Source organism: Parus major, chromosome 22, assembly GCF_001522545.3.
Source record: "Parus major isolate Abel chromosome 22, Parus_major1.1, whole genome shotgun sequence".
Classification (NCBI taxonomy): Eukaryota; Metazoa; Chordata; class Aves; order Passeriformes; family Paridae; genus Parus; species Parus major.
This window is the reverse complement of record NC_031790.1, coordinates 1,877,454-1,900,955: the sequence shown is the minus strand read 5'-3', so window position 1 is coordinate 1,900,955 and position 23,502 is coordinate 1,877,454. Positions and strand designations below refer to the sequence as shown.

The 23,502-nt window shown below is 45.6% G+C and overlaps 1 protein-coding gene across 3 annotated transcripts in view; it reads left to right on the top strand.

The window, feature by feature from the left end:
• DOCK5 (dedicator of cytokinesis 5) overlaps nt 1-23,502 on the top strand; it is a 74,516-nt gene that overhangs the window by 41,440 nt on the left and 9,574 nt on the right. For 2 of the 3 annotated variants that reach the window (XM_015648867.3, XM_015648866.3), the window contains exons 28-49: nt 1,089-1,187; nt 3,274-3,368; nt 3,903-3,981; nt 4,179-4,279; nt 5,042-5,100; nt 5,553-5,707; nt 6,836-6,921; nt 7,384-7,540; nt 7,981-8,021; nt 8,126-8,216; nt 8,992-9,111; nt 10,101-10,190; nt 10,936-11,040; nt 12,321-12,462; nt 15,016-15,097; nt 15,288-15,372; nt 15,751-15,837; nt 16,270-16,446; nt 18,650-18,733; nt 19,166-19,303; nt 20,539-20,705; nt 21,332-21,509. In XM_015648867.3, coding sequence (XP_015504353.1) covers nt 1,089-1,187; nt 3,274-3,368; nt 3,903-3,981; nt 4,179-4,279; nt 5,042-5,100; nt 5,553-5,707; nt 6,836-6,921; nt 7,384-7,540; nt 7,981-8,021; nt 8,126-8,216; nt 8,992-9,111; nt 10,101-10,190; nt 10,936-11,040; nt 12,321-12,462; nt 15,016-15,097; nt 15,288-15,372; nt 15,751-15,837; nt 16,270-16,446; nt 18,650-18,733; nt 19,166-19,303; nt 20,539-20,705; nt 21,332-21,509 — 2,418 coding nt within the window. Of the gene's footprint in view, nt 1-1,088; nt 1,188-3,273; nt 3,369-3,902; nt 3,982-4,178; nt 4,280-5,041; nt 5,101-5,552; nt 5,708-6,835; nt 6,922-7,383; nt 7,541-7,980; nt 8,022-8,125; nt 8,217-8,991; nt 9,112-10,100; nt 10,191-10,935; nt 11,041-12,320; nt 12,463-15,015; nt 15,098-15,287; nt 15,373-15,750; nt 15,838-16,269; nt 16,447-18,649; nt 18,734-19,165; nt 19,304-20,538; nt 20,706-21,331; nt 21,510-23,502 lie in introns of those variants that run through there. The other variant, XM_033519448.1, reaches the window with a different exon arrangement.

The window sequence follows — 23,502 nt, the reverse complement described above, 5'->3', positions numbered from 1 at the left end:
TTCCCCAGCACCTTTACAAGTGGAGTTCATTCTCCTGGAGGCTTTTCCCTCCCTCCCCAGTACATTTAACAGCAGTGTTCATTCCCCTTGGAGCCTTTCCCTGTCTTCCCTCCCTCCCCAGCACTTTTAACAGTGGGGTTCATTCTCCTGGAAGCCCCTCCCTTCTTCCCCAGCACATTTAACACCGGGGTTCACTCCCCTAGGAGCCTTTCCCTGTCTTCCCTTCCTCTCCATCCCCCTTTAACAGCGGGGTTCACTCCCCTGGGTGCCTTTCCCTGTCTCCCCACTTCCCCAGCATTCCCTAACTTGGGGGTTCATTCCCCTGGGAGTTCTCAGTGGCCTGATGAACTCATCTCTCCTTTCCCTGCAGGGCTTTTGTGCCGTAGCTCCTGTTTTTCTGAGGGTTAGGATTCAGGTTATCCTACTCCACTTTGAGCTGAGTCACTGGGGGTGATTTCATTTCCTTTGGGCCCCTGTGCACAGAATTTTGTGTCAGGGCAGTGCCTGGCACAGGATCTTTGCTGTGTTTTGTCACCTGGGCTCAAGAGGATGAAATGCTGAGGGGTGAGACCCCCTCAGGGGCATTTCTGACCCCTGTGTAGCAGCTGAGGGGGTACAGGCAGCTGGGGTGCTGTAATTCGCCCTGGATTTTGTGTACAGAGGGATGGGAAAGCCAGGAGCTGGGGATTTACCTGATTTTTGCTAAGTCTGGAGTCACTTTAATGCACCACCCATGAGAATTGCAGCTGGCCCTGCTAAATCTGAGAATCAGAGAGTCAGCTTGGAAAAGACCTTTAAGATCTGATGGGGTGGATCAATATCGATAGAAAATAAAATTCTGTGTTTGGAGGATGTGTTTCTTTTGTGGTCCATGGGGAGAAAGAAAGCAATACCCAGATTTCAAGCTTGAATTTTAGGAATTCTTGACAGGTTTAGACGACCAAACAGTCTGAGATTGAAGTCAGGACATAGATAAGGACGATTCTAATCAGTGGTGTTTGATTAAGTCACACTGAGGTGCCACACTTAGGAGTTACAGCGCTTAACCTAGGAAAATAACCCAGCATTTTGCATTTTTCCCATTGCAGGGGATTTTCGTGGCCTGCATGACAGCCATCCTGAGGCAGATGGATGATTTCCATTACAGCCATTACATCAACACTTTCAAAACCAGGCAGGACATCATCGTAAGTCAGCCTGGCTGGGGAATGAGCTCAGCCCACCCAGCATCAGCACACTCTGCTCTGCTGGGCCATTTCTGTGCCAGGGCTGGGGTGATCAGACCCTCAGCAGTGCCACAATTTTGGGGAATTTATTCATGTCACCCTTGCTGGGCATCAGGGGGACTCAACATTTGCAGCATTGAGGAAAAACATTTTTAATGGGTAAAAAATATTTGATTCCAGTCAGGAAGCAGAAAAGGGAAAAGAAAAGCATTTCCCTGGCTCTCACTTTGTGCCTGTTACCTTTATCCAATTCGTTTCCCCTATGAAGTTTAATTAAATCCTTGAATCTTGCTTAAGTGGCAGCAATGCAGAAAAGTTCCCAAAATGTTAAAAATTCACATCCTGAAAAACTTTGGGTATGAAACCAGGTGAAACGTGACATTTCTGAGGGGTTTTTCTGCTTAAAATCAGCAGATTTTCCCCCAAACTCCCCCAAATGGCCCAAACTAGTATTTTAGCAAGACATAACACAAGAACTGTTGGAGCTTTTTTTGTCCCTTTATTCCTTATTTTGCAATTGAGAAGTGGCTGTTTATTGAAATACCAGCTGGGGAAGGGCCTGGAGTTGTGTTCTTCCTGTATCAAAACCCACCAGAAGGTTTGGAATTCAGTTTGGGGAGCCAAGGCGATCTGTTTTTTTGCCCTGTGCAGTTGGAATTATGGAATTTCACAGAAAATCACTTGAAAAATCAGCTGTTGAGCCACCATGGAGCAACACAGCCATCTACAGGTCACTCATGCTTTGTGTGGGTTTAGGACCGGTTTTAAGTTGCCCAAATGATTTCTTGAGAAGGAAGGAAAAAAACCCCAAAATTAGGCATATTCAGGAATTCTGGAATTGTTCATCCAGTGAGAAGATTTTCAGGATGGTTATGGAAAATAACAATTTCTGATCTGATTTTTGTGTACCTTTAAATCTACAGGAGCAAACTTTCCTTTGTAGTTGTGTGGTAGTTGTTAATACCAACAGAAAATTCTGTTTTACTGCAATAACTACTTTTATTTTTGTTCTTCATTATTGGGTTTGCTTGTGCTGGTATTTCCAGCCCTGGTTTGGCATCATTCCCTGGCTAGTTTAGCACTTTTAGGAGTTAATTCATATCTTCAAGGTGCCCATGTCGAGTCCAGCCCTCTCCATCAGGCTCTGATTTAATAATGCCAAAAGGAGTTTTACTGAGGCAGCACCAAGTGCTCCATTTCTCCGTCAATATCTTGCCAATTCTTCAGCCCAAACTGGTCAGCTCAACAGATTTTGTGCTGGTGATCATTTCAAGGGGATGGCTCCTCCTGTGACCTTCTTTGTGTCCCTCTCATTTTTGAATATTAATGTACTTCTGCAGAGAATGGAATTGATTTAAGAGCTCAGAATGGCTTTTGTATCTGTTGAGACCACAAGGAGGAGATCAATATTCCTGACATTCCCTTCTTTTGCTCATCTCTTTTCATTTTCCTTCTTTTTTTTTTCCCTCATTCTGCAATTCAACCTTGTTTTTCCCAAGTTTGAGGTCTTGTTTGGAGGATGTCTGTGCAAAAAGTGTCTTTTCTTTGATAATGTAGAATAATTCTAAATCACATCTCTGATGTTACACTGTCCTTAAACTGGACCAGGAAAGATTTAACTGATTAGTCAGTGAAAATACATTGTAATTTCAGGCTTTATAGATCATTCTGTTGCATTGTCACCACTCAGAGATTTGGGCACAAGCAATATTGGTTTTCCTCTCTAATCCAGCTCGTGCACAGGACTCCCTCCAGCACAACTTAATGCAAAACAGTGAAGACAGATTTAATTAAACAGACCAGCATTCTGTGCAATTATTTCTCCTTGTGCAGCTGGATGGATGAGATGTCAGGAATAATTTCATTATTGGGCTGAACCCTACAATGAGAGACCCCTCTTAGGCGAGGCAGGGCATTGATTGCCAATCAGCATGGTCGTTAATCAACACAGTGCCCAAACATTTGCATTTCATGAGGTCACAGCATCATCCCCCTGTAGTTCCACAGACACAGAACTACCGACCTGACGGGTTTATTTTTCCAACAGGACTTCCTGATGGAAACGTTCATTATGTTCAAGGACCTGATTGGGAAGAACGTGTACGCAGCTGACTGGATGGTCATGAACATGATGCAGAGCAGGTACAGGGTTAAGCCTGGCTTAAGTCTGGCTTTGGAGCCTCCCTGGGCCTGATAGGAGGGTGACTCACACCAGGAGCTTTATTTCCTTCATCCACTTCAGGCTGGTTTAAATCAGATTTCAGCCAGTTTTAGTTGCTGTGTGTTTCCACTGGTGGAACTGGAAGTCTCTCTGCTGCCCAGAGAGCCCCGAGCTCTCCTTTACAGCTTCAGCCAGATAAACCATTTTGCTCTTGTTTTGTGATTTTGGGGAAATCACATGGAAAACCTAAAGCCAGAACTGGACAATGCTTAACCACTCTTCCAGAGAGGAAATTTTCCCTGATACCCAACGTGAGCCTCCCCGATGCAGCTTGAGGCTGTTAAACCAGGGAAGAACTTTGCCTGGATGTTCCCTGATTTAGAGGAATTCCTGCCTTTTTTGGGAGCATCTGTTGCTGTCTCCTGAGCTTACACATGGCAACTGTAAACCCAGAGCTGCAATGCCATTTATTTTGTTTACAGAATCACCTTTATTTGATGTTTTTATCTCTTCAGGGTTTTCCTGCGGGCAGTGAACCAATTCACCACTGTCCTCAACCGCTTCTTCTTGGATCAAGCTCATTTTGAGCTCCAGGTAACTGTCCTGTTTTTTCTGGATTTTCTTATGGATCCCAGAGCTGACAGAACACTGAAATCCCATTGTTAGCAGGCTGCAGCTCCTTGTGGTTCCTCTCCTCATGGAGGGAGCTCTGCATCTGGGGATGGGCAGCTTTTTTTGTGCCCATTGCTGTTTTTTCTTTTTGCCATTTTCATCTCATTTCTCTCGCCCAGCTCTGGAATAACTATTTCCACCTGGCAGTGGCCTTCCTCACTCACGAGTCCCTCCAGCTGGAGACCTTCTCTCAGGCCAAACGCAACAAAATCATCAAGAAGTGAGTTCACCTTTCAGGCCCATTTTTTTTGGTGTCTGGAGGCTCTGTTTGGGCTGTTCCAGGCAGCTCCAGGGTGGGAGGAGCTGCTGTGGAAATGCTGATAAAGGCAAGGTGATAAAGAGCTGACCAGGCCAAGATAACAGGGCTGTAAATTATGGCTGCTTTAAGTTCGGCCAGGCAGATCTAGAACTGTTTTAGCACCTTCTGTCCACTGGAAGGTCTGTAATGGAAAAGTTGTCATGATGCCCAAAATTCCCCTCTGCAATTCCTCAGCCTTTGTGGAAGGTAGGTCGGAGGAATCCTAAAAGCCCTCCAGCTTTATAGTCCCCCACCTTTTACTTTTATATTTTTTCAGAGCCATTCATAGTCCCAAACCAGCAATTTTTAGTCTCTGAGCAGCTTTTAACCTCTTCATTTCCTTGGAATCGGGTGCCTGGATATCTCTGAGCATCTTGACAGGGACTTTTATTAGGATTTGTCCCCTTTTTTCTGCAGAAGTGGCTTGAAGAAGCCTGATAATGAAATCTTTCTGCTTTGCCTTTAGGAAAAAACACCCAAATCCAACCAAAGTGGGGTGGAATTGCAGGAAGCAGCAGGGCTGCAGCTTTCAGGAGATCTGAATTCCCAGGGAATTCAGTCCCCTGTCAGAGTGAGACGTGAACATTTGTGGTTTTGCCGTTCACTTCTTCAAGGATCTTCATTCCAAGGATCATTTCACTGTTTGTGCCTTTCTCACCTCTTCCTTTTAATACTTTTTTCTAGGTATGGGGACATGAGGAAAGAAATAGGCTTCAAAATCAGGGATATGTGGTATAACCTGGGTGAGTTCCAGCTAAAGAATTATCTTTATTCCAGCTCTCAAACTGGCTTTCAGTTCCGTTATTTCCTTATAAAAGCTGCATGTATTTAATGTGGGGAAATGCACTTCTAGTTCAGCTGTTTCAGCACACAAAAACCTCTTTTTCCGGTGAATAACTTGGAAAAGCTGATTTTTTTTCCCAACATCAGCTGCTGAGATAATTTCTTAGATTCCCTCTAAAGGATTTTCTGCCATGTAAAGGATGAGTGGGATTTTTTAGAAAGCCTTTTCTTGCGATTTACAATTCAGCTCAATTATTTCCTTGGGCTATTCCTGAATTTTGGAGTTGTAACCTGGTAATTCTTCCTTAAGTAAAATCCACACTCAGAGCAGAATGTTGTGTGAATAAGGTGCTTAAACATCGAGAAATCCAACTCCTGCCACCAGATGTATTTGATTTTAAATTTCTTGCAGGTCCCCACAAAATAAAATTCATCCCAGCAATGGTGGGGCCAATCCTGGAGGTGACCCTGGTCCCAGAGCCTGAGCTGAGGAAAGCAACTATTCCCATTTTTTTTGACATGATGCAGTGTGAGTTCAACTTCAGTGGGAATGGGAACTTCCACAAGGTAAGGGATGCCTTATATAACCAATATATATATTAATAATATCTATATATTATAGCTATATTAAATATATAAAAATATAATATATATATTATTATATATGTATTATATAAAAATATATATATATAAAATACATAAATATATCTTAAATATATAAAAAATCTCATATGGTTATTTAATACAATATAATATGAAATATATAGATATCTTTTTTACAATACATAAAAAAGACACCATATTTTAATATATAATATTATATATACAGTATTATATATAATGTACTAGTATATTCATTCTATATTAATATAAAATAATATATATAAAATAATATCTAAATACACTAAATATATAAAATATATAAATATATAATATATAAACATATAAATATAAATATTATATAAATATTTATATATAGAATAAATATATAAATATACAGATACATATGTTTATATTATAATACATAATATATATTGTAAAATAATATTAAAATATATATATATTATATATAAAATATAATATTAATATAGAATAGTACATCAATACATGCGTTTGCAATATATACACAATACTGGTATATTCACTACAAATATTCCACATTGTCCATAGGGCAAAAGAAAAATAGAATATTTAAACAAAACAAAACAAAAAAAAATCCCTACCTAAAATTGTGCCAAAGCCCTTGGGGAAGTCCCTGGGGTTTGGAAGGTTCAGAACTTCTCAGATCTGTCCTGACTGAGCCTTTCCATGACTTTGATAATCCCTGAATTCTCCTTTTTTCACCCTTCCTTGCATTTGCAGAGGTGTCAGTGCCCACCTCTAAACTGGGAAGCCATTTGGAGACCCACAGAGGGTGTCAAATGTCATTTTAGCTATTTATTTCCCTTTACAATAACAACATAAATCCCCTGTGGCTCCGCAGAGAATCAAATATTAGGATTCTGTGCTTGCTTAATTACACCAGGCTGGGAGGGGTGCGAGAGGGAGGCCTTGTATTTCCTTGCTCCAGCCTTGTCATTTTGGGCATTTTACTCTTGTGCTGGGTCAGGAGCAGCCCAGGCTGTTCTGGTCCCAGCCCCTGCTTCCGAGAGCTGCTCTCTGCTTGATTGGGGGTTTTTATTTTTGCCTTTCCAGTTTGAAAACGAGCTGATCACCAAGCTGGACCAGGAGGTGGAGGGGGGCCGAGGGGATGAGCAGTACAAGGTTCTGCTGGAGAAACTGTGAGTTTTATAAAGCACCTGCAGGCTCTTCTTATATCTTTTTTTTTTTTACCCTTTATTGGGCTGCTTTTCTAATGTAAAGAAGCCCTAACTCATTAATTATTTCAGTGAGCAGGGAGCTGGGGCAGCTGCTGTGATCTGAAGTGCTGTGCAGCTGTTCTGGGGCTGATCGCCCAAAAATGAGGGGTTTATTCTGCACTTTCAACTGCCCTAAACTGGAGCTGGAATTCAGAGTCAGCTGCCAAACCAGCGAGGGGTCTGCAAGTGGAAGAGCAGGCTCAAAGTTACATCAAAACTGGAGCTTTTAGCAACAAAAACTCCATTTTTTTGACCAACCTGCCCCGCCTGAGCTGGGTGTCTCGGGTGTGCGTGTCCAGCACTGAGTGCCCATCCAGGGACAAGTTTTTGGGTAATTTACAATGAAATCCCCTTTCCCTTGAGTTCCCTCGGGTGTCCCCACAGGCTCCTGGAGCACTGCAGGAAGCACAAGTACCTGTCAGCCCCGGGAGAGGTGTTTGCCCTGCTGGTCAGCAGCCTCCTGGAGAACCTGCTGGACTACCGGACCATCATGCACGACGAGAGCAAGGAGAACCGCATGAGCTGCACTGTCAATGTGCTGGTACAGGCTGGGGACCCTTCCCCTGGGCTGGGGACCCCTCCCCTGGGCTTTTCTAAACCCCCTTGGGATTGTTTTTGATCAAGGGGAAGATTTGAATGAATTCCTCCTGCCATTTTTGGTTAATGATGTGCCCAAGTCAGGCTCCGGAGCAATAAGCACAGAAAGATGGAGAGTCCAAAATCTGGAAGCCTGGAGCACAGGCAGAGGAGATGCCTGGCTGATGGTTGGGATCCCTGTTCCCACTTGAGACAAGTGATTTCTCTGATCTGTCCCTTTTTTGGTGGTGCTGGTGCCCCCCAGTTTGAAAGGCTGGATCCACCTAAGCTGCCAAAATGACAGCAAATATCCCTGAAATACCTAAAACCACTCTGTCTAGAGATAATTCTGCAGCTCTGTGGTGCTCTACATTGCCAGTGTTTGACTTTTTCTGTTGTTGGCAGAATTTTTACAAGGAGAAGAAGCGAGAGGACATTTACATCAGGTAGGCTGTGTCCCTCCAAGAGCCTGGAAAAACCTTTTTTCCCCTCGGTGCTCCCTTGGATACAGGAGTCCTTCCCATTGAGGAATTGCTTTTGCCTTGCTCAGGTATCTGTACAAACTCAGGGACCTGCACACAGACTGTGAGAACTTCACCGAGGCTGCCTACACCCTGCTCCTGCACGCTGAGCTGCTCCAGGTATTCCAGGGTTTGGAGTGAAATGAGGCACAAACAACTCAGAATAATCAAATTGCTTTTTGATTTCTGTTTTTAATGTGACTTTGAATCATGTAGGTACCAGTGGTCATTGAGGGGTGTCAAAGTCTTGCAGATTCCGCAGCAAAATAATGATATATTTTAATATATTTATATATATTTATATTTTTTGATATTTATAGAGATTTTTATATATTTTGTATATATTTATATATTTTATACATATAAATATATTTTATATAAAATATATATTTATATAGTTTTATATATTTATATATGTATATATTTTTTATATATAAAATATATAATTGTGTATAATTATATATTTACATATAATGAGAAATAGTAATAGACATATAAAATACAATAATTGTAATTAGAAATGATGTACATATAATATAATAATTGTATATAGTAAAATATCTAAAATAATATATAAACAAATAATTATTCATTAGAATGAATAATAATAGAAATAATAAATGATATAGAAATAATATATATATCATTCTAATGAATTAATAGAAATATATTAATAGGTATATTAAGACTAATATACTGATATATAATTACAATGAATTACATAAATATATTATAATAAATACTATATAATTAAATAACAATGATAAAAGTAAAGTAATTATTAGCATCGGTTTGTTACATCCTTCTGCAGCAATGAGAGATTTGAGTCACCCACTGTAAGAATTTCTCTGGAAATGTTCCAGTTCTTTCACCTTTGCCTTTTTCCCTGTTCCAGTGGTCAGAGAAGCCCTGTGTCCCCCACCTGCTGCAGAGGGACACCTACTATGTGTACTCCCAGCAGGAGCTCAAGGAGAAACTCTACCAGGAGATCATCTCCTTCTTCGACAGGGGCAAGGTGAGAGTCTCACCCTGTTCCTACAGCAAATCCGCTTTGGTTTGCATTTAGGATTTCCTTACTGGTGGATTCTTGGCTCAGGGCTTGTGGTGGGGCTTGGTTAAAAGGGTAAAAGCAGATGTGGTTCCACACCAGGCTGGGATTTTGATGGGAATCCCAGCACTGCCATCAGCAGGGCACATGTTTGTCTGAAGATATTTAAATAATTAATAAAATTAACTGAATTAAAAAATGGCCAAAGAGTGTCTGGAAAGTGAAGCTATTCAAGGCTCTGGGTAGATTGGAACAGAGCAGGTGTTTTCCTACCTGCCCCTGGGAGTGGCTCAGGTTTTTGGGATTGCAGGGAGAGAGGCTTCCCTGGCTGCACTGTCCTGGGAGCTGCTCCTTGGAGAGAGGGTTCTGCCAGGGCTGAATGGCTTTAAGCTGAAATAAGGGAATTTAGATGGGATCTTGGGAAGGAATTCCTCCCTGTGAGGGGCTGGGATGAAATTCCCAGAGCAGCTGTGGCTGTTTCTGGGTCCCTGGGAGTGTCCAAGGCCAGGCTGGAGCAGCCTGGGACAGTGAGAGGTGTCCTGGCCATGGCAGGGGTGGCTCTGGGCTTTCAGGTCCCTTTCCACCTGAATTCCATGATGAGACAAACCCAAGGAGCCCCTGTCCAAGATCTCCTGGGCTTCTCTCTCTGCTGTTCAGACCTGTCATTCCTCCTGCCAGTGCCTCGTTTGTCCTGTCAGGATCTCAGTGGAGACCTGGCTTTGTAACTCACTCTCAGATCTCCAAACCACGAGATCTGTATGACTGTAATAATCCCTGCAAAAGGAAAAATGCACAGCAGAGTCTGAGGGAAACCTGGCAGAGCATGAAAGGAGTGCCTGAATTAAAATCAGTTGCATTTTTGTTTACCTATCTGCGCTAATGAAGGCTTTTAACTGAGTCTTTCATGTTGCTTGTGCTCTTCCTCCCCCTCCTGCCCAACCTCACCCTCCCTGGAGATGTGGGAAAAAGCCATTCAGCTGAGCAAGGAGCTGGCTGACATGTATGAAAACAAGGTCTTTGACTACGAGGGACTTGGCAATCTCCTGGTAAGGCTTTTTTTCTCCATTTCCAGCAGGCTGCTGACTGCTTAATATAATACTGTTCAAGCAGGATAAGCCTAAAATAAATTCATGTTAAAGACAAACAAACCAACTTAACCCCATGGCTTTGTAGAGGTTAGTAGTAGAATAAATATTTTCATCATTTCTAATTAGCATGATAATGCATTGTACAGATGTTTAGAATTCTTGATTTTAACCAAGTGAAGGAACAGCCAAGGTGTGTTTTCAGGCTCCATAAATCTCATCACCTTATTATTTCTGTGGTAAAAGCGCTGGGCATGAACACAGCTATAGAATCCTCTTGGCTCTGAATTCTGCTTTTTAGTGGTTAAGGATGGAAGCAGATGGTCTTTATGTTCTTTCATAGCAGAATCATCTGCCCAGTTTTATTTCTGCCAGGTCTCTGACATTTGTCACCATTTGTGTCTGCTCACTTTCAGAATATATTTATATTTCATTTGTTTTCCCACAGTGAAGGATTTCAAGTATCCTGGAATCCTAAAAGCCATGGCATTGTTCTCATGTCTGCAGACCAGGAAATAAAGTTGGTTCAGGCCCAGACAAAGCAAATATTTAATCAAGTAAATGGTTGAGAGACTGCATCAAAAAAGCAATTGTGAAGTGTGTTCTGAGGGCAGAGCTCAGACATCAGGAATTGTTCCTGGGAACGTGAGCTGGCAGTGTCCTGGAGTATTCCAAAGTGAAAGTGTGGTGTTGTTTTCTTTTCCAGAAAAAAAGAGCTACTTTTTATGAGAATATCATGAAGGCCATGAGACCTCAGCCCGAGTACTTTGCTGTGGGATACTATGGACAGGGTTTTCCCTCTTTCCTGCGGGTAAGGGTCCTTCCCCACCCAACCTCTGCAGTGCTGGAGATGCTAAAAGTCACAACTTTTGCATAGCTTCCAAGAAAATCCAGTGCCAAACTCTTTTCTTGCAGTGGCACTGACAGATCTAAATTCCAGGAGTGTTTCAGAGGATTTCAGAGTCTAAAAAGAGACGAGTCGGAGATGAAATTGTGTGTTAACCAGCTTGAGTGGGGTTGTGGTGTTACAATAAATAGGTTTTTTAGACGATTGATAAGTTCATTCTATGGATTTAAACAGAATTTACCTTTCATATTTGTGCTCCCTCTGGAATGTGATTGTTGCTGTTAGAAAATGTTCAGCCTGTTAAGAATTTATCCCATTGCTTTTCAGCCTCAACCAACCAAATTTTCAGGACAGGGATCATTTCAGTGATCAGGGAGAGTTTGTCCCACACAGAAGAATTCAAGTACAAAGGTGCTTCTTATTTAAGCAGCTGAGCACTGCTGGACCTGTGTGGAGGACAGATCCAGGGTCAACAAGGCTGAAAATATTCCTGTTATTTAAAACCCAGGTCCATTTTACCTTCTCAGACTGGAACTGTTTGAAATTCTGGTCTTCAGCGGAAGCCAGGCTTAAAAAATGAGAAGAGTATTAAGTTAGAACTGTGTGAGGAAATGACATGGAAGGCTTTCAACTCCAAGTCATGTTTTGGAACCCATCCCTTCCAGAAACCACTGCTAGGTGGAAAAATAATCGGCCATGGTCTGGTTTTGGGTGTGTAGAGCAAAACTGGACATTGTGGGTGGAGGTAAAATTCCCACCTGTGCCCAGGGACACCCCTCAGGGAGCTCCCAGCAGAGGCTGGCAGGCAGGTCCCTGTATTTAGGAATTTCTTGGCACATTTATTCTGTTACTAAAACCCAGCTCCTGGCTGAGATTGCCTGTGTTGAACCTGTGAGTGCTGGGAGGTGTGAGCAGCTCACTGACTCTGGGATGTGTTTGTGTGGCCATCAGCACCTGCTTGAGGATGCCCCTGCTCATTACAGGTGGCCTTTTAAAGCTCCTTTCCATCTCTGTTTGATGATTCTCTGTGGAGCAATGGATTTTTTTAGACAAATCTGAGGTTCTCCTTGCCAGGCCTGGCTCCTGGGAGTTGCTGTGCCCTCATTCCAGCTCATGTTCCTTCCCCCACCTTTTCTGTCCAGCTGGGATCAACCCTTCCCCTAAACCAGCTCTGGGGGGCAGATTTGGAGTGCTCTGTCCCACTACTTCGTTGAATTTTAATTCCCTTTTCCTTCTGCCCACAGAATAAGATGTTCATCTACCGTGGCAAGGAGTACGAGCGGAGGGAGGATTTTAACCTGAAGCTGCTGACCCAGTTCCCCAGTGCTGAGAAGATGACCAGCACAGCCCCTCCAGCAGAGGAGATCAAGGCTTCCCCCAAACAGTGTATCTTTTGGGTCTGGGGCATTTTGGTGCAGCCCAGAGCTGCCTCTTCCCCACGAGAAGGCAGCTGGTGAACAGCAGGAACGATGAGCGATGAGTGAGGGGATTCTTGCTCCAGGCAGGCCCTGGGTGTGAAAATGGGGCTGTCCAGAGCTGTAAGGGTGGATGGATTTAAAGGCTGCTTGGGGCTGTCAGAGTTAAACAAGTTGCTGTCAGGATGAGGAGCAGATTGGAAGGAGGATTTCCCGTGTTCTCATGCAGGTGGTGCTGACTGCTCTGGCCATGTGGGGACCCAGCTGGGTATTTCTGGGTGAAAGATGTGAAATGCAGCCTGTGAAAGTGGGATGAAAAGTGAAGGATGGAGATCTTCCTCACACACCATTAGCATTTACGAAGTGCTGGGGTTTGTGTGGTTTTTTTCCCCTGGAAGTCCCTTTGTAAAAAGTGTGAAGTGATGATGTCACTGAAAGTTGTTGGGTTCAGAGCCCTAACTATTTTTTAATTCCTATTTTCCTCCTTGCTGGTGGGATTCCATGTTGTGTCCCAAGCTCCTCACCAGCCTTAAGATCCTCTGAGTTGTGTGAGCCAGTGGAGATGCTCCAGATTCCTGCCAGAGATTTCAGTCTGTGGCTCCTGGAGGATGCATGCCAGGAAAACCAAATTCCTGGGCTTCCAGCCTGTGCTCACCAGGCCAGGCTGGAGGATCTGCAGGTCCATTTTGGCCCTCAAACCCTGTGCAGAGAGGCCCAGCCCAGGCAGTGCTAGCAGATGCTCCTCTGCAATCCTGCTGCCAAGCGCTGAATCCACATAGGAAATTAAAATCCATTCAAGACCAAACTTGGTATCAAAAATGCCTCTTCTGTTGCTGCTTTGTTTCAGCTGCTTCCTTTGCATCTGTCTGTGTTTGTTCTGATGTTTCTGGCTCGGGATGAACCCGAGCTGCAGAATTTGGATGCAGATCTAAACCGTCCCAAAGGTTTGGGGGTGTTGGGTTCCGGGATTCTGGCACAGCCCTGGGATGGAGGGAGCAGCTGCAGGGCTTGGATTTGGGACAGGTTCTCCTTGGACTCCCACAAACACCTCCTGAGTAGATGAGGAGTGCCCAGATCTCTGTTGTGTTAGGCAGACCTTGCTGCTTCTGGGGTTGCTTTAACTTTCAGGCTCCTTTAACCTCCATTGCCTCAGGCTGTTTTTTATTTCTTTAGGTTGTTTTTTCTGCTCTTTTATGACAAAATACCTCATTCATTTTTTGGTAATTATGTTTTGGGGCTGCCAGGTGAGCTGTGCTGAGCCTCAGAGGTTCCCTGCCCCATCTGGGCACTGGGAGCTGTGCTGGGGCACTGAGCTCTCCTGACACAGAATTCATCAGCTGGGGCTCTGAGCCTGAGCTAACCTGGCTCTGTGCTTTTGGGCTCAGCTTTGGCTCCTCTCTGCAGGCAGGGTGACTTGGGCTCTCAAAATGCTCCTCAGAGTGGCCTCAGTGAATTAAAGGATGTGTGGGGGCTGCCTTAGCCCCCCACTGCCACCTCAGAGGGCAGGACACTCACAGAAATTATCTCCTGAGCACCTTGGCTAAGCTTTGCTTTTCCAGCCAGGTTTTTGCTGCTGTAAAGCCTCAGCACAGTCCTTAAAGCAGAATTTTGATGGAACATAAGCTGCTGTGCTTGGGGATACAATTAGTAAGATTTTTTTAATGCCTGTCATTATTCACAGGTGCAACTTTGTTCAGTTGGTTTCATGAATCTAAAAAGTGGGAGGGAAGGAGCTGCAGCCTCTGGTAAAAAACTGTGGGGTGAGAGGAGAGCCAGAGGCATCCACAGAACCCCATTGCCCTTTTTCTGGTCTCCCACAGTAGAAATCAGTGGTGCCCAGGATTCCCAGGCATTTTCACCAGGGAATTGCAGCACCTGGAAGTGTCCAAGGCCAGGCTGGAGCTCCCTGGGATAGTGGAAGTTGTCCCTGGCCATGGCAGGAGGTGACACAAACCATTCTGGGATTATTACTTTTATATTTTTATATATACAAATATATAGATATATTTATTTATTTATATTTATATATTTATAAATATATACACATATTTTTATATATATATATACAATATAAAAATATATACAAATATGTATATATTTGTATTTATACATATATTTATATTATATCTATATTATATACATTTTGATATAATATACAATATATATTATATTATAGGCTTATTTATATTATATAAATATATAATATAAATATAAGTATATATAATAGAAATATTTGGAAGTATATAATATATATTTATATATATTTTTATATATATTAGATGTATTTATATATTATGTATATAAAGTCCTTTTCTTTTTGGGTTTTTAATTCACAAGGAGCCTACAAGATGCAGCATAATGCCTGTGGTGGGTGATGAATTAGCCAGGTTTGAAGGAAAACACTTAACAAGAACACAGGGAGTTGTGGAAAAGTCTGACAATGGAAGCAAGAAGGGTTTTTCTCTCCCTCTCCTATTTTCCCAAAAGGGTTCCTAGTTTTTCATCCTTAACCCATGCTGCTCAGATGTGCAGTGCTTCATTGTAAAGCCTGTGATGAACCTGCCACCTCATTACAAAGATAAACCTGTTCCTGAACAGATCTTAAAGTAATTTATTTTTCTTTTCCCTCACTATTTTGCTTGAGTTTTCCCCGCTAACCTGGGCACGAGGTGCTGTGCCTCCATGCCTCATGTAAACCATAAATTCCTCCCCACAAACCGTGGAGAGCTACTTGAACATTCAAGTGAGGAGGATGGGAGATGAGAAAAATCACCTTTTTACTCTGCCTCTTCCCAGCTACTACAGAGCCAACGAGGTGCAGCAATTCACCCACTCCAGACCCATCAGGAAAGGAGAGAAGGATCCAGACAATGAGTTTGCTGTGAGTCCTTTGCCTTTTGTTTGTTTTGTTGGTGGCATTTTGACCAGACTTACCTTTTCCCTCTCCCTGTAGCCACGGAGCTTGGGAATTAAAAAAGCAGGAGGCACAAAGGGAATTGCAGTCTCCACCTGAGGTTGGGGGTGATGCCAAGGGGCTCCACAGCTGGAATTTTAACATCCAGCTTCCATCAGAAATCCACTCATGTGGTGCTGTGTGAGCCAAGTGTGGGGCTCCATCCCAGCCAGGGAAGGTGGGAATGGCCATGGAATTCCTGCCAGCTTGTTCTGGAAGCCTCATTCTACTCAGGAGAGAGTTGAGTTGCAAGACCATTATTTCCCTTACATCTCAGATATCCTTTTATTTTCCTTCTCTGAGCAGAACATGTGGATAGAAAGGACAACCTACACGACAGCTTATTCCTTTCCAGGCATCCTCAAGTGGTTTGAGGTCAAACAGGTCACGACGGTGAGTTCACCACTGGGGCTGGATCTCCTCCTCTCCAGTCCCCATCGAATAAAGCCTTGGAACACTTGGGAATGCCAGTCCTTGCACTATTGGATGTGGCACAGATAAAAGCAAATTATTTAGTTTCTTACTCAGTGGAGAGGAATAAATCACAGAACTATGGAATCCCAGACTTATTTGGGTTGGAGGAGCTTAAAATCATCCAGTGCCACCCCTGCCATGGGCGGGGACAGCTCCAACTGTCCCAGGCTGCTCCAGCCTGGCCTTGGGCACTTCCAGGGATCCAGGGGCAGCCACAGCTCCTCTGGGAATTCCATCCCAGCCCCTCCCCACCCTCCCAGGGAACAATTTCTCCCTAAAAACGGAATGAAGGTTTGAAAGGCTTATTCTGTGACTCTACAGAAGGTTTATTCTGTTTCTTCCCTCCCTCAGGAGGAGATCAGCCCCCTCGAGAACGCCATTGAAACCATGGAGCTCACCAACGAGAAGATCACTAACATTGTCCAGCAGCACACGTGGGACCGGAGCCTGCCCGTGCACCCCCTGTCCATGCTGCTCAACGGCATCGTGGACCCCGCCGTCATGGGCGGCTACACCAACTATGAAAAGGTCTGGGCACATCCTCTGCAGGGCTGGAGAGCTCACCTTGAGCAGGGAAAGCCCCAGGGAGAGCTCAGAGCCCCTTGCAGGGCCTGAAGGGGCTCCAGGAGAGCTGGAGAGGGACTGGGGACAGGGGATGGAGGGACGGGACATAGGGAATGGCTTCAAACTGTCAGATGGGATATTGGGAAGGGATTCTGGGCTGGGATGGAATTCCCAGAGCAGCTGTGAATCCCTGGAAGTGTCCAAGGGCAGGCTGGATGGGGCTCGGAGCAGCCTGGTCCTTAAAGGAGGACACAAGACTGTGTGACTTCTTCTGTTCCTCTGTGCTGCGGAAGGCTTGGGCAGGACCCAACAGGATCAGTTCCACTTCCAGCTGTCCCAGACACGGCCCTTGCTGGGTCTGGGCGTGCACAGCTTGGACAGGAGCAGAAAAGAGCAGAGGGCAGGTTTGCAGCGAGCTGGAAGGGCTCAGGCTCGGGGCCAGGGCAGGATCCAGCTCCTCTGCAGTGGGAGAGGAACCTGTTCCTGCCCTGTGGGGCACAGAGGTGCTCGGGCAGCTCTGGCAACAGAGAACAGGCAGAACCTGGCGTTTCTCCCCTGTATTAACAGGGAATGACAAGGCAAAAGAGGCTTCCTCTCACCAGCAGCCTCTCTGTCCTTGGAGCCTTGCGACAGAGCAAACAATTCAGGAAAAAAAGCAGCATTTCCTGTACAGGTTTACTCAGCTGACTTCACTTGAGCAGCGTAGGTTGTTCTTTTGTTGTGATGTTTAACTTGAGCTGTTGATTCCCTCCACCTAATGATGGAATTCCCAGCGCAGAACGCGCTGCTCGTTTCCATGAGCTGGGGGAAATGTGGTAAAACACATTTAACCCTCCTCAGCTGTGCCCCAGCCCCATGAAAAGAGGTGCATGAGTTAATTGGGAGAGGGGCTGATTGTTCTGGGGCCTAACTCTGCTGATTCCAGAGCAGTTTGGATGCTTTGCCAGGGCTGAATTTGGCCCTGAATCCTCCCATTTTCTGAATTAAGGTTGACATCAAGTTTAGAATTATGAAAGTGGGAAAGCAGTTAAAACTAGAAAACACAAAGTTTCTGCAGCCACATCTGGAAATACTCATTTCTGGTTCATATTTTCCTATTTCAGCTGCAGCTCAGTGCAGAACATTTAGCTTTTGTGGGAGGCTAAAATCTGGTTTTTAATTCTTTCATTGTAGCCAAAAGCCAAAGCTGGGGTTTTTAACATCTTTCCTCTTGCAATTATTAAGCACTTTCAAGGAAAATCCTCTGGGACCAACCCAACAGCCCTTTCCCAGGCTCACCTCCATCCTGTTCAGGATCAAACCCCCAGCCCTATAAACTTGTACCACAGTCTGGTTTTACAGAAGTAAAAAAAATATATTCAGAGGCTAAAATACCTCAGAGAAGCAAATGAAAAACTTATTAGGGGGTTTATCTAGGGGAAAAAAAATAAAAAAAATTATTCTGACCAGGAATTGGGATCCATTTCAATGGGATACATCGTGGGAATTGGCACAATTTTAAGTTTTCAGTCCAGGAAAGTGGATTTGTGTTTGTTCAACTTCAAACCAAGACCAGATTCTGCTGATTAAAAGTAAACCCAGGAGAAGTGGAGACTAAAGTTGCTTTGTTGAAGGAAGCTGGGAGCCCAAATCCCAGTCTGGTCTTTATTTCTATTTCTTTGTAACCAGCCCCAGGTGAAAATGAGGGATTTAAGGGCTGAAATCAGGGAAATTGTAGCAGGAGCTGCCCTGCTCTCCTTAGAGCAGCTGAGGTGGTTTGGGTTTCCTTGTGTGCTGTGGGGCACTGACTGCTGGAAAATAAAGAGGCTTTTTCAAGTCAGAGCTTGAGGTTTTGGGCCTGCCTCTTGCATTTAAGTGAGGAGTAGAAGTGATGGAACCTCAGTTATTCAAATCTGTGCTGGTTTGTGAGAAGGGGATCAGGACTGGGCAAAACCTTTTTGATGCAGTGACTGCTTTTCCATGTGTTTCACTGGAAAAAATGGTAGTTTAAGAAGTGGGTTTTGTTCCCTTTTCCCAACCGGTTCTTTGTGCCTCAGCTTAGTGCAGCAAAACTTTGGTTTAATATAAAGAATAATGGCAGTGAATTGCTTTTAAAGGATCTTCCCTTCAGAGCTGCCTGAGGAGCAGTGTCTGTGTCACCTGTGTCACCTTCTCTCTGTGCTTCCAGGCGTTCTTCACAGAGAAATATCTCCAAGAACATCCTGAAGATCAAGACAAGATTGAGCTGCTCAAGCAGCAGATTGCTATACAGGTATGGAATTGGGAAAGAGCTGGGGAAGTGGGGAAGAGGGAATCACAGAATCCTGGAATGGTTTGGGTGGGAAGGGACCTTAAATCCCACCCATGGCAGGGACAGCTCCCACTGCTCCAAATCCCATCCAGCCTGGCCTGGGGAAAATGTTGATGTTTGTTCAACACCTTGAGCTCCAGCACTGAAGTCCCCTCTCTGTCACCAGATCTGAGTCAGCAGCTGAGCTCCCTTGCTGTGTCACTGCCCCTCTGCAAGCCCAAACCACCTTGATTTAAAGCCTTTAATTTTTATCTGATTTAATTTTTACTTTTCAAATTTTTAATTTTTAAATTTTTAGTTCTATCTGAGCTGTTCCACTGGCACTCTGGGGAGCGGGAGGGCTGCTTTGTACTCCTGCAGCTCATCGTGCTCCTTCCTCCCACCCTTCCTCAGATGCCTCTCCTGGCAGAGGGGATCCGGATCCATGGGGAAAAGCTGACGGAGCAGCTGAGGCCCCTGCACGAGAGGCTCACAGCCTGCTTCAGGGAGCTCAGGAGGAAGGTGGAGACGCAGTACGGGGTCATAAGTCTGGTAAGGGAACCTGGTTTTTCCGTGTTTTGCCCCAGAGGAACCCAACTTCCCCTTTTCCACCCATGGGTGGGTGGGTTTGAGTGGGTGTCATGGAGCCCCAGAAACATCAGGGTTGGGAAAGAGCTTTGAGACCATTGAGTCCCAACTGTGCCCGATCCCCACCTTGTCACCTGCAGGAGTTCCTTGGACACCTCCAGGGATGGGGATCCAAACCTCCCTGGGTAGTTCCAAGTTCCCTTTCCATGGGGAAATTCCTGATGCTGTCCACCCTGAGGCTCCCCTGGCCCAGCCTGAGGCCGTTCCCTCTCCTCCTGTCCCTGTTCCCTGGGATAAGATCCCAAATCCCCCCAGCTGTCCCCTCCTGTCAGGGAATTGTGCAGAGACAGAAACTCCCCCTGAGCCTCCTTTTCTCCAGGCTGAGCCCCTTTCCAGCTCCCTCAGCCCCTCATGGGGCCTGTTCCCTTCCCTGGATTCACTCCAGCCCCTCCATGCCCTTCCTAAACTGGGGGGCCTAGAACTGGGCCCAGCCCTCGCGCTGTGGCCTCCCCAGTGCCGAGCACAGGGGACAATCCCTGCCCTGCTCTTGCTGGCTACCCCCTTCCTGATCCCAGCCTTTGGCCTTCCCAGCCACCATTCCATTTCGGGAATCAGGACTTGGCAACCAAAACTGTAGAGAGATCTGTTTTATTCCATCAGCTGTGAGCACCAGGGATGCACGGGGGGACCCCAAACCATGAGGACCTGCTCAAGGCAGGTTCCAGGTGTAAATGCACAGTGATCCCACAGGCTCACACCTCCCTGCCCACTATTCTCTGCCTTCTCTTGCCTCATACAATTCATACAATTCCAATTAGCTGCCATGCCTCCTGGTTTGGTGGTCTTTTGGGATGAAGGCTGAACATCTTCCTCAGTGTTTGCTGATTGGTCTCTGGGCAGGCTTAGTGGGGCTTTGGCTTTCTCGCAGGTCAGCTTGTCCAGAGTAAAACCACAAGTCTGGTCCTGGCTGGTTTCTGGAGCCACAGATTTCTGCTTTGTCAGGTTTTCACAATAGCAGGTCCTGCTCTGCTGAGTTTTGGCAATATCTCTCACACCTGGCAGCTGAGTTCCTGTGAGGTTTGTCACAAACTCTTTCTGCTGGGTGTTCTATGTCCCCTCTACTTGTTTAAGCATATGACAGGCTTCTAAAAATCTGAATTTTCATAGCCATGGGTGTTCCCCCTCTCGTTTCCCTGCAGCCCCCAGCGCTGACCGAGAGGAAGCCGAGCAGGTCGGGCTCGCTGGTGCTGCCCTACATCATGTCCTCCACCCTCAGGAGGCTCTCGGTCACCTCCGTGGCCTCATCTGTGGCCTCCACCTCGTCCACCTCATCTGACAGCGCTTCCTCCAGGCCGGGCTCGGACGGGTCAGTGGTTGAGGTGGGGGGTGTGCCTTAGGCAGGACCAGATACTCTGAAAATCAAGGTTTATTCCACAGAAATGCGTTTAAAAATGTTACTGGGAGTCGGTGTTGTTATTCCATTTTGCAGACGGGGTTTGGGGCACAAACAGTGGGAACTGAGCCCAGCTGCTGCCCCTGGAGTCCCAGCACGTTCCAGGTGCCCCCTGCCTCTGTTTCCCAGGAGTGAGGCACCCCAGGGTGGTTTGTTTTGGTCAGCCAGGAGGTGAATAAGGCACCCAACACTTGGTTCACCCTGTCTGCGTGTCTGCTGTCACTTGGCAGCACATTGACTTCCCAGCTGGGATAACCAGAGTTCAGGTGATTTGTTCAAGGTCAGTGAGACTCATGGCTGAGCATGAACTGCAGCTCTGGGTGTCTCTGCAAGCAGATCACACTTCACCTTGGACAAAAACCACATAATACTCAGAATTCCAGGGCTAACAGCACAATTCCTGCTGAAAAATCCATGGTCCTGCCTCAACCTTTTAACAACAATCCCTTACACAAGCTGAGAAAGCTTTTTAACAAACAGTCCTTTCCATGCCTGATGGACTCATGTTTCATGTTTTTCCTCTCTCTTTTGGGCCACAGATCTACCCTGGAGCCTCTCTTGGAGAGGAGAATATCCACATCTTCCAGAGCTGAGGAGCTGCCCATGAAAGACGATGGTGACAACAGGATTAGCAAACTCAAGAGGAAGGAGTGGAGCATTAGCAAGTCTCAGGTTATTGTGGAGAAGGAGCCAGAAACAGAACTGACTTCCAAAATTGTAAGAAAACCATCACGATAATGACAGCAGTAATAAAACCCACAGCAGGAGCTGAGTGTTTCCATTACTCTCAGCCATGCTGGGCAGGGGGAGCTTCATTAAACACTGGGAGGGGTTCAAATACCAAAGAGCCTCTGTCATCTGAGTAATTCCCTTTTTTTTTCTAAATTTGGAAAATTGGTGTCACAGGCCCAACTGCAGGTTGGCTGGAGGTACAGATGGAGGCACTGGTGGCCCAGGGAGGGGCTGAGCAGAGCCCTGGGGTGCTCTCAGCAAACCCCCCCAGTGCTGTTGGAGGGAAAACCTCGGGCAGGCAGGGATCCAGCTCCCCAGCCAGATGTTGGGTGGCTGTCAGGCAGCACCACTGCACAGATCAAATGTCTTGGGAGGTGCAGGCCCCTTAGATGGACCTGGGAGTTGGGAAGAGATGGTCTGGTGGCTCAGATCATCTGATCTGACCAACATCTGGGTCAGCCTGGATCTGCCAGGCTGCGCTCTGTTCCAGTCACAGGTAGAGGCCGCCTTGGGAAATTGTCCTGATAGGCATAAAAACTGTGTTAGACCCTGGGATATTGTCCTGATGGATGTAAAAACCATGTTACACCTTGAAATATTGTCCTGATGGATGCAAAAACTGTCTTACACCCTGAAATATTGTCCTGAGGGACATAAAAACTGTGTTACTGTTTGAAATATTGTTCAGCAAAACCTGTGCTACACCCTCAGGCTGAGGGAATTGGGCACCTGGGTATTTCAATGCTCCTAATCTCACTTAACTTGGTTGCTAATCTGATTTAACACAGGCTCATTTTTCACAATAAGGAGGAAACACCAATTCCTGTATTGACCTTTCCTCTCCCAAATTCCCAGCTGGATCTGGCAGGGGCAGGTGATGCTGATCCGTTTTCAGGAGTTCTTATCAAGTCTGAGGGATGCTGCCAGCACTTGGAGGCTGTAGAGTGTTTCTAGGAAGGGGGTGTGTGGTTCCAGGGTGCTGTCAGTGATACTGGCAGAGTTTCCAGCCCAGGAAAATTGCAGTTTTGGGTGCTGGTGCTGCAGGAGGCCTGGCCCTCTGCCTCTGGAATTGCTGTTGGATGAAATCCCCAGTATTTCTGAAGGGAAGGAGCACTCCAGGGCTCCAGTCCTGCTTCAGGACACTGCAAAGCCCAGGAAAAGCTGCTTTTATGGCTGCTCTGTTCCATGGCTCCAGAGTGAGCACAGGAATTGGACAGAGAAATTTTCTGGAAAGCTAGAGGGAAGCAAAGACTGCCTGGGCTTTGTGTGTTTTACCTCCACCCCTGTGTGGTCTCTTAAATCCTGAACTGCTGATCCCTGGAAAAGAGTTTAATTATGTGCTCAAGTGACAGCCTGCCCTGGGAAGCAATGAACTGATATTTAAAAGGACCCCAGTATTCGTGCACTGAACTTTTGGGGCTGCACTGAGGTGACCTCGTGGTTTGAGTGAAGAGCACAAAGGGTGTTAAACTGGAAGGAGCCGGATACAGATTCCCAAATGAGAAGGATTTGCTCTGTAAAGCCTCAAATAGACTCATTTCACAGCCCTCAGGAGCTGCAGGATGCAGTCAGCACCAGCAGCCCTGACCTGCAGTCAGAATTTAATTTTTTCTTTATTTTTTGGAAAGACCTCACCCTCACCCCCCTCCAAAGTTTATTCCCAGAACCGCAGCAGATTTTCAGTGTGGCATCTTCCCTCCTTAATATTTTATCAATCAATCAATAAATTTACTTAATTTAACTGCCATTAAAAGCAGTTTGCTGCTGCTCAGGAAGTGCCAGGGGAAGCTGGACTGTGTCCTGGGAACACAGAGCCAGGGCAGGGGTCACTTCTGCTCACCTGTCGCAGGCTGGGAGTGCTCACCTGTCCCAGGCTGGGAGTGCTCACCTGTCCCAGGCTGGGTGTTAGTGTCACTGCCAGCTGAGTTCCCTGCTGTGCTCACCTGTCCCAGGCTGGGTGTTAGTGTCACTGCCAGCT